Raw genomic sequence first — 10,032 nt, 5'->3', positions numbered from 1 at the left:
CCAATCGCGCTTCCAGGTAGACTTTCCATACGGTACATACCTCAGTACGAAGTAGTTAAGGAATTTCTGCGTTCCAGTTGTCTCGGTGTCAGCGAGCCAGTGAGCCAGTGAGCCAGTCCACCATGGATCCCGGGCGCATCAGAACCTCTTTTGTCACTTCGACACCCCGCCTTTCCAGGGCCAAGGACCCCCTGAACGCATCCGACCGCGGCATTGGCCGGCCTTGAGCAATCACTGAACTGTGGAGCCAGGACGCCCCTGGGCAAGGGAGGCAGGGCGCCTAGCCCATCGAGGGGCTGTTCCATCGATCCATTGTGCTTGATTCAAAGCACCCTCTCCCGCACCCGAAAGCTGCTCCCCAGCGGCCACCAACTCAACCCGAAGTCGAAGAGAGGCGAACAATCAACTCCCTCAACTCCGCGGAAAGCCACTCCCGAGTGCCTAAACACCACGCCGCATCGCTACTGGACCACCGGACGAATCTGCGTCATTTGCGTCCCTTCTCCTCGTCGTCAGATCGAAAGGAGCCGCTGATCCAATCCACCACCGCCCGCCCGCAGCCAGCCGAGACCCAGATTGCTGCTGCTACTGCTGCTGCCGCAGCTGCTAGAAACCCCGAAGTGCAGCATTTCCGCCAGCTGCTCGATCCAGTGTTGCCTGCGTCCGTTTGTGCACTGCGTTGCTGTCGTGTTGCGCATCGCTCCACTTCTCTTGGCCCAGTGCTTCCTGCATCCATTCGGCAGCCCCATCGCGGGCTTGTCCGCTTGTCGCTCGATCCCCTTCGGCCCTATTATCCTAGCCGGCCTTGATCGGGATAACCAGGCTCTGCATATCGCCCTGTTGGTCTGCGAACCACTCCCAGTTTGCTGTCTCCAGTCTCCAGTCGCCAGTCACCGGTCGACAGCGAAGGCCCGCAACCCACCAGCCGCCCGCGCCCAATAATGCCCGGTTCCCAGAACCAGAGCAGCGACGGAGCTGCAGCCATGGTACGAGCCTTTCCTCTTCCACCGGTCTTCTTTCCCGCTTCTTAGGTCGCCGTTTCCTTCTCTCTGATATTCGGTGCTTGTCTCTCCGAAACACCTCGCGTCCCCTCAGCTAGTTCTTCCCCTCTTAAAGCCCTCGCCCGAGAAGAGAGAGTGTATTTCTTAAAAACACAGACGTCGGAGTGGGGGCGAGCAATATATCTGGATCCGGTCCTGAGAAGACACAAACTCGAAACCTATACGCTAACATACCCTCTCGAACACAATGAAGCCCTCATATCCCCCCCTCGGAATCCCACAACAACACACTCCCTCGCCGGTCCCCACAATGTCGGCGGCACCACCACTCCTCCGGCCCGCCATCCCCGGCTCCCGCCCTGGCGGCCGCGCCCCCCGCCTCGGGCTCGCCATCCCTCCGTCTCCCAACGCAAAGGCCCTCGGAAACCCGGGGGCGCCTCCCCAGCGTCCGGCCCTGCCCACCTTGCACCTTGCGACACCCATGGGCAGTAGCGTGGTGCCACAAGAACAACCCCTCAAGCCCCAGCTTAGCCTCCAAAGTGCGAGCGGTGGTAGTGAAAGCAGCGCCGCCCATAGCAGAAGCGGGAGCTTTGGGCCGCTCGACGGTCGTGCAAGCAACCCCACCAGTGCCGGCTCCCAATTCAGCGCCCTCTCCTTTGCGAGTCAATATGGGATAGGGAGGCAGACCGGCGACCCCGTGTCGGCGGTCGGGTCGCTGTATTCCAACGCGAGCGAGAGCATGGACTTGGATAGGGAGGGCAGCTTGCATGGGCTGGAAACTTTCGACGAGCTCAGCCTCGAGAAGGCCCGGGCAGCAGACGTAGACGACCTGGACGACGAGGGTTGGCGGATTGTGAGTATGGAGAAGCGGATTATCGAGCTCGGGAACTTGGGTGAGGGTGCCGGAGGTGCCGTGACGAAATGCAAGCTGAGGGGCGGCAACACCGTGTTTGCTCTCAAGGTATGATGGTGCTTCCCTTTGTTACCAACCCGATACCTCCTCTAACAGTCACCTAGATCATCACCACCAACCCCGACCCCGACGCAAAGAGGCAAATCATCCGCGAGCTGGGGTTCAACAAGGGGTGTGCCTCACAACATATCTGCCGCTACTACGGAGCCTTCGTAGACCCGGCGAGCTCCACCATCTCCATTGCCATGGAATTCTGCGAGGGCGGATCGCTCGACAGCATCTACAAGGAGGTCAAGCGGCTCGGTGGGCGTACGGGTGAGAAGGTCCTTGGAAAGGTCGCCGAGGGCGTGCTCCACGGCTTGACCTACCTGCATTCCAAGAAGATCATCCATCGCGACATCAAGCCAAGCAACATTCTGCTCTGCCGCAACGGCGACGTGAAGCTCTGCGACTTTGGTGTGTCTGGCGAATTTGGCACCAAGGGCGACGCTAGCACATTTATCGGTACCAGTTACTACATGGCCCCGGAGCGCATCACAGGGCAATCGTACACCATCACCTCCGACGTCTGGTCCACCGGCATCACCCTGCTCGAGGTTGCACAACATCGCTTCCCCTTCCCGGCAGACGGCACCGAGATGCAGCCCCGCGCCACTCCCCTCGACCTCCTAACCTACATCGTCAAGCACCCCACGCCCAAGCTCAAAGACGAACCCGATGCCAACATTTACTGGAGTGGCAGCTTCAAGTATTTCATCGAGTGCTGGTACGACCCCTTTACCCTCCCCCTACCACTTTCTTGAGCTAACCGTGTTGTACCAGCCTTGAAAAAGAACAGTCTCGCCGCGCCAGCCCATGGCGTATGCTGGAGCACCCCTGGATGACGGAAATGAGCACTAAGCGCGTCAACATGCGCCGCTATCTGGCCCAAGTATGGGGCTGGGATGATAAGGAGCAGGCTTCACAGAAGGCATAGAGTCCTGGACGTGTTCAGGCTCAACCCGGGCACGACCCCAACCACGAGGCTGCCCCGGGCACACAAGGCAGAGCAGAGGGCTTGGGGATAGGAATCCGGATACAGCATGGGTCAGCAGGAAATACAGACAACAACAATCACAACAACAACCACGTCCTGTGAAGGGGTCGGTGTCCCCAACTTTGGGCTAGCAACTCCCTCATAGGTGGTATGCCTTATGGTCGATAACGCGGCGCCGGAAAGATACACACAGAGAGAGAAACAAGTGACAGCATGAACGACAAGACCTCCGGGGGGGGATAGGCGCCACGGCATTCTCTTCTCCCTTTCTTCCAATCGATCACAGCTTCCACTTGGACATCAGAGTGGGGTGAACAGGAAACTGAGGCCATCCAAAACGGCAAGACGGTTTGGTCGTTTTTTACACCACCTCCAATTACCGTTCCGCCAATCCCAGCCTCACCAACATTACCAAGAAGGCCGCCTTCGCCATCGTCGTCATCGTAAAAACTCCTAACACCACAATCATCAACACCAACAACGTCCGACTTTCCTCTGGCAAACAGGGGTGGGACATCGGGAGTGTTTCTCAGTACGGGGACTGAAGATTTATGTGCCTTGCTTCTGTAGGGGAGGGTATGCATGCATGAATCGGAAAGGTGGTTAGCCAACTAGCTAATTGGTTACGGTCTGGGTCTGGCCGGTTTGGAGTGCCTTGCTGAGTGAGGGGTTGGTTTGGGTCTATCACGGGTCACTCATGGACGGGTGGATGGGTGGAGAGGAATGAGAAGTGTGTTTGTCTTGGTTTGGTGCGGATCCTGGCCGGCGATGCGATGGATGGGCAACCGATCTTGGCCTTGTTCTCTTTTGGTTATTATGGTATAATACCTTTTTCTTGGATCCGGTTGGGTTATTTAGTTGCGGTGTTTTTCAGTTCACATCTATCTAGTGAGGCAGGACCTAATCTACTGGTAACTAGCAAGCATGCGCTTCCTTAGTGTGTAGTGGTGCCACTCGTTCTTGTCGGCCGGGATGACATGTTAGCGATCGAGCCAAACTTGCATTTAGGTAGTTACTACACGAATTCCCTTTGTGCCCCGACATATGCCAGAGTTTAACACCCGCATGATCAACCCTATTGATGAGCGTACACAATTCAGAGACGATGAACGTCGAGACATCACATAACAGCACGGTAAGATACAGTCGGATCACCATTTTTATTTCCGCCCGCCGGCCTAGTATCGTTGTAGTCGTACATAACCCATCTACCGTCCTGCAAAAGGGGTATCTCAATGGTTCGTCAAGTCATGTCAATCCCTTCCCAGTAGCAATTCGCCGCGCCCCCTCCAACTGCCAACGCCGAAAGAAGAAGAAGCCCATAAAACCCAGGTTTTGACCGCCAGATGTTCCCATCGCCGTGTTATGCCATGTCATGTAAGTGCCATGTTTTCTCCCTTGCTTGCAAAGGCGCAGGCCGCCAACCGAATGGCAGCCCACTCGCAAGGCGAGAATTGCAAAGCAGAACAAAATATACCAACGCCCCAGTTTGTGCGGCCCGGTATCCGAGCCGAATCGGTAGATAGCACAAAGTCGAAAGAAAAACGAGAAGAAAGACGCGGTTGCCCGAGAATCGCGCAGCGGACATGGGTGTTTCTCAGACTTAGCTCTGCAGCTGAGCAGGCGCAGGTCGCCAGCGGCGAGACACACGAGACCTGTGTGGTGGTGAATTCATGAAGGAGGCTGGCTGACAAGTCGGAGTAAGCTTTCAGAATGGTGTGAAAGCGACAGTCATCTCCAGCCCGGACAAATCTTCGGGCGATTCCGCGAGAATGAAATCAGGAAAACGAGACCGCAACGCCGAAAGTGCAAAACAAATATGCTTATGATGGGAAAATAGGTCGAATCATTGGCGATACAACTAGATCGACCAAACTTGAACTGCAATATGCTCAGCCCGGCCAAGGTAGGCCAACAAGAAGCCATGCCGCAACCGTGGAACCGTTGCAAACCTGCCACTGGTATGCCGTACCGAGACGATAGCAAGGACACGCAAAATGGGCCCTGCCGTCATGATGGCGCTGGATGGTTCACACCAAGGCCATCAGCCATGGTGCGATTAGAGAGCGAGCTCCTCAACAGTCGTGCCCATGAGCTCACGGAGCACGACGGTCGCGTAGTTGCTGGCCTTCAGCTGGAACTTCAGAATCACGGCAATCCGGCTGGCTTCGGGGTCGATGCTGCTCTCGTCGATGTCGGCACCCATGACTGAAAGCGGGTTGTCCGATGCGGTGCGGAGTTCGGGTACCGGAACGTGGTTGATGAGTTCGGTGTGGCTGGGCGCATGGCCGGCTTCTTCAACCTTGACGAGAGCCATGCCATCACCGTTGGCCTCGCTACCTGTGGTATTCGTAGTGGCAGTGGGGACCTTGGGTAAGTTCATTCCATACCAATCCATCGAATCGGATGTCATGGGCTTGGCGTCTGTGGTCGGACCATCATGGATGGCACCGGTTGCCTGGTTATCGGTAGTGTTGGTGGGGACATTGGGGGGGCTGCTCATTTTGATACCCTCCGGAAGGGGGCCGAAGTAAGGGATTTTGCCAGTCTCCGCATAGTAACTGTCCGAGACCCCACGGATACCAGTTGTGGGAATGGCACCCTGGGGGAGAGAAATCATGGGGAACGGGCCATCCGTGAGAATGTGAGGGGGGGAGGCGTTTTGTGTGTCGTCGGTCAGGGGCGCACCGTTGCCGACCGGGAAAGGCGTATGGGTTCCATCCTGGGTCTGGTTCTCAATCTGTTGGTGATGACGCGCGACCTTAACACGCTTGGCACTGCCATCGACCCCAGTCTGGACCCAGGTCTCATTGGTAACGGCAACTCCGTCCGAAGGGGGCTCTTGATCGGCCTTGCGGCGGCGTGCGGCAGCCATGGCGTTGTCGTAGGTAGCCGGGTTCTGAGCGAAATGGGCCCAGCTGCTGACACTGGGGTCGGCAACAGGGTTGGCAGCGGGCTTGGTCTTCACGGTAGCCACAGCCTTCGCGAGCTTTTCCGATTGTTTCTTGTGAAGAGCATAGTCGAAGTCGGTGGGGTACATCTGCTCAGTATCATCGCGATACGCCCGAACGGCGTACTGTGGGCTGCCAATCAGACGCCCGATGAGGGGGCGGTAGTTGCCGCTCAGGCTGAACTCGCGTTGTTTGCGGCGCATCTCAAAGGGGCTCAGGGAACCGTTCTCCGGCTTGCCCATGAACTCGACATAGTACTCTCCGATCTCATTGCGAGGGTAAGAGACATCGTAACCCGGGGTGGGCAAGACGACGTCGAAGATGGTGTACTTGCCGCTGGCGACATCGGCAGCCGTCAGGGCATGGGCTTGGGCATAAATGTTGTCGTCGTCATTGTCGTCGTATGGGTTGAACTCATCATCATCGGCGCGGTCACGGCGACGGCTGCCGGTAACCAAGACGAGGTCGCCCTCAATGACCTTGGCGCCATACTTGGACCATCGGCGAGTGGCGACAAAATTCCAAACATAGGACTGGTAAGCGTGGACGTACATCATGCGCATTCCGCGGGTAATGCTCAGAACGGCTCCAGTAAAGTCTTTCGGGTTCCTACCCAGATGACGAATGATGGCAGTCTCGGAGCTGAAGCGCTTGGGGAGAAATTCGAGGGCCTTCTCCGCCTTCTTGGTTGTCTTCCAGGCGGTGATGGCACGGGCACGGTTTTGGTCATCCCGGCTGTTTTGTTGGTCCTTCGCAGATCCATGGGTCGGGGAATGGCCACCCAGAACCTCCTTGAGGGTGTCCTCATCGACATGGAGAATGTCGTCAATGAAGCCCTCATAATCGCCCTTCAGAATCTTCATTCCGAGCATATGGGTGCCGATGGTGTAAGTCCCAAAGCGCTGCAGACCGTAGTAGTTGATGTAACCGTTGTGCTTGAGGTGGGCGAGACCACACTCCACTGCCTGCTGGATCATCTTCATGCGCTGAGGAAGAGAGCAATTATCGCCACCCAGAGGCTGGCAGCTCTTGAGCGTGATAACAAACTCATTGCCACCGTGCTGACCGAGTTGCAGCGGGTCGTTGGAATAGGTGAAGTCCCCAACCTTGACGTTGGGAATGCGAGTGTTCAGCCAGATGAGGTTGGATGCCTTCTGGCGATAGAGGCTGATGCGTTGGACAGTGCCGGCACGGCGGTCCTTGGTGCCAGCAAAGCCAAAATTGGAGGCCTTGATTTTGAGAAGGCGAGCGATGGTGTTGACTGCGTCCATGGTGTCCTTGTTCTCCTTGTAGAGAGTAAAGTGAAGGTAATCGCCGCCAGCCTCGGCAAACTCACGAGCTTGATCGCGGCGGTTGTTGTTGTTGCTATTGTCACGGCGAGCACCCCAATTTTGGCTAGGGGCCCGGTTATTGAGAGCCCACTTGGAGGCGGTTGCTGTGATGACGCCCGTGGCATCAGCAACCGTTTCATAGCGGGAACGGAAAATGCGGCGGATTTCCTATCTATTGTTAGCAAACATGTGATTCTGAAATTAACAAGGCCGAAACAAACCTGATGGATGGTGCCCCGCTTGGCTCTATCGGTGACCGGATCGAACACAATAGAGCGATCCTTGGGATCTAACGGCTTCTTGGCTTGAACGCTCTCGTCAAGCTCAACCAACTTTTGGGTGGTAGACTCGCCGAGCAATCCGACCAAGGCCTTGCGGTCATCCTCAGAGATGGGGTGGACCTTCGGCTTATTGTCAGGCTTGTTGTCCGACTTGCTGTCCGACTTGTCTGGCTTGCTGTCTGACTTGTTGAGGTTGGCAGCAGAGACCTTGCGGTCAACAGTAGCCTGGGACGGGGTGTTAGAGCGGCTTAATTGACATTGCTAACCAGAACAGTGTACGGACCTGGGGAGAGGGCTCATTCTCTATGAAATCACGGAGATGAAGGACAGTGCCATCCTTCCGAATTTCATTGACAAGAAAGTCGGTGTAACTGATAAATGTTAGCCGTAGGTCCAAAGTACGGGACAAACCCGCCAGAACAATTAATAGCACCAAGATCTGAGCTCTGAAGCGCCAATCGCGATAATATCGTTGATGGTGGAACGGGGTTGAAAACAAAATAAACTTACCGTTTGCGAATGTCGCCAGTCCAGGCAAAGTTAATTGCAGCCGAGCGCTGTGTGATACCGAGGTTCTTCTCCGTTTCAGCACGCACGGCAGGCACATGCGTGCCCGGGCGCTGAGACATGCTGTCTTGAGTGGGAGGATGTCTCAAAGAAGCCCGTGAGTTGAGTCGCTAGTGAGCGATGATTATGTTGCCCAGTATCAACCGACTGTGATGGCGATTGCTTTGTCGGTGGTAGTCTGGAAAAACAAGTCGGCGGTTAGAATTGAGAAGGCGAGAGAGTAAATGAAGAGGAGAGCGGGTGGAATGTGGAAGAGGAAGTGGGAATTTAAATGGTAAGAAGAAGTGAAAAAAGTGCGGAAGGTAGAAGAGGTAGAAGGATGTTTTTTATCGGGGTTGCGGCAGGGAAACTTTGCAGTTGTGACTTGTGATGAAACAATCTGGAAGCAAGTAATCGCGCTCCAGGAGAAGCAGCTGCAGGGAAAAGGGAGTTTGATTGGCCGATAAATGAATACAAGGGAATGGCAAAGACCAAACTACATTACCTTTAGTATCTCAAGCTTAAGAAAAGCCGGACGGGGTTGTGATGCCACTAGCTGCAGGAATTCTGGGAAGTCTGAGTGGTGCAAACCAGAGGATGCAGGAAAAAAGTCGTTGCTCAGCGAGAGCTGTGGACCCCTGGTGGTCAGGGACCGGCAGAATCGCGGGGTATGTGGACCGAGCGGGGCATGATTTCACCGCCCGATGTGGGAGATCCGAACTTGGAGAGATGATGCCGTCTGATTGGCCAATGCCTCCGGCAACTTTGGCTGCCCGGAAGCGTGCACCGGCCGCCCGCCGTCAACCATACCCTGGTACCTGGCTAGCGGGATCCCCGCTTGCACTCCGGCACGCACCGAAGAGCTCGCGGGTGGGAGGGCACGAGGGGCAATGTAGAAGTTTCTAAATGCCCAGGTCATCAACACCGAAAATACAGGTTAGGTACTAGGTGGCGTAGAACCTCCCGTCTCTCCGTACTGAGCTGCACTTGGCTTTACGTTATCTCGGTCCTGGAAGAGTTACTCCGAAAAGGAAAGGGTGAGGAGATACGATGGCTTCTGGTTTGCGGCAAGATATTTTGACATGGGTAGCGAAGGCTGAGGGCTGCAATTACAGTGTTTGGTTCGAGATGCTTTGTTGGGCCAGCCTTTGGGAACCGACCATGGCGTAAGGAATGCATTGCTCAAGATGGTGGCTGGTTAGATTGTTAATGTACTGTGTAGGTATACAAAGGAAACTGCGGTGTAACTGAGATCAAAGCACCACTGGGCCAGCGGGGAACGGTGAGGCGCCCGATCAGTGTAACTTTGTGGCGGAGCAAATCGATCTATGGGTAACATGGAGACGTTTCTCATCATTTATAGCCCGTACGGACCGTTGCTAACGGATGGGATGGTCGTGGCCTGTGAACTATACGGCGAGCACCACAAGGTGCCGCAGGTCGGTCGGGGTGGAGTCGAGAACTACCTACCTAAGGCTGCCACAGTCCAAAGTTTGGCCGGATAACTCGACGGAAATGCTATCGCAGAGACGGTGATAAGAAATCCAGAGAACCACGGGAATGTAGGCACCGTCGCGTGTATAGGCTAATTGGTCAAACCATCGGCGAGGAATGCGACACAGGAATGGCTAGGGAAGGAGGCAACCAAAAGAGGACGGCATGAGAATGTGTCGCCTGTGATGCTTGGTTGATCTACAGGCTGGAGATGCCTGAAACTCCAATGTCGCTGCTGATGAAAAAAGCAGACGGTTATGGTATAAACCAAACGGGATCCCTAGGTTGGGCTTGGGTACCATTTGTCCCGTAAATCGACCATTGTTCTGGAATTCTTGGGAAATCGAATCATCATTGTTCCATTGTCTTGCAGCGCCCGCGCCCTCGTCGAAAGTTGTCGAGTCTAGGAGAAAAGCCCAACGAGTTGCGGTCCAATTAAACTACTTCGTAAAACCTGCCCATCGATCGGTCCCTCTCGG

The 10,032-nt window shown here is 55.5% G+C and overlaps 2 protein-coding genes across 2 annotated transcripts; one reads left to right on the top strand and one right to left on the bottom strand.

The window, feature by feature from the left end:
• Window positions 1-992: 992 nt before the first annotated feature.
• On the top strand, window positions 993-2,946 carry B0H64DRAFT_164707 (kinase-like domain-containing protein). The gene is made up of 3 exons (XM_062798658.1): window positions 993-1,962; window positions 2,019-2,680; window positions 2,737-2,946. The coding sequence occupies exons 1-3, from the start codon at window positions 1,249-1,251 to the stop codon at window positions 2,888-2,890; spliced, it is 1,530 nt and encodes a 509-aa protein (XP_062659681.1). The 5' UTR covers window positions 993-1,248; the 3' UTR covers window positions 2,891-2,946.
• Window positions 2,947-4,818: 1,872 nt separating this feature from the next.
• Window positions 4,819-8,244, bottom strand: B0H64DRAFT_164701 (pseudouridine synthase). The gene is made up of 4 exons (XM_062798657.1): window positions 8,024-8,244; window positions 7,797-7,884; window positions 7,454-7,738; window positions 4,819-7,400 (listed from the first exon to the last, which is right to left on the bottom strand). The coding sequence occupies exons 1-4, from the start codon at window positions 8,140-8,142 to the stop codon at window positions 5,010-5,012; spliced, it is 2,883 nt and encodes a 960-aa protein (XP_062659680.1). The 5' UTR covers window positions 8,143-8,244; the 3' UTR covers window positions 4,819-5,009.
• Window positions 8,245-10,032: the final 1,788 nt, after the last annotated feature.

The sequence above is a fragment of the Chaetomium fimeti genome (assembly GCF_033439085.1).
Source record: "Chaetomium fimeti strain CBS 168.71 chromosome Unknown B0H64scaffold_4, whole genome shotgun sequence".
NCBI lineage: Eukaryota > Fungi > Ascomycota > Sordariomycetes > Sordariales > Chaetomiaceae > Chaetomium > Chaetomium fimeti.
This window is presented reverse-complemented; position numbering and strand designations above follow the sequence as displayed.

Coding starts and splice junctions, on each gene's coding strand:
- B0H64DRAFT_164707 (XM_062798658.1), top strand. CDS start 1,249: ATGAAGCCCTCATATCCCCCCCTCGGAATCCCACAACAACACACTCCC. Junction 1,963..2,018: donor ACACCGTGTTTGCTCTCAAG/GTATGATGGTGC, acceptor ACAGTCACCTAG/ATCATCACCACCAACCCCGA. Junction 2,681..2,736: donor AAGTATTTCATCGAGTGCTG/GTACGACCCCTT, acceptor GTGTTGTACCAG/CCTTGAAAAAGAACAGTCTC.
- B0H64DRAFT_164701 (XM_062798657.1), bottom strand. CDS start 8,142: ATGTCTCAGCGCCCGGGCACGCATGTGCCTGCCGTGCGTGCTGAAACG. Junction 7,885..8,023: donor ACTGGCGACATTCGCAAACG/GTAAGTTTATTT, acceptor AACATTTATCAG/TTACACCGACTTTCTTGTCA. Junction 7,739..7,796: donor AGAATGAGCCCTCTCCCCAG/GTCCGTACACTG, acceptor ACCCCGTCCCAG/GCTACTGTTGACCGCAAGGT.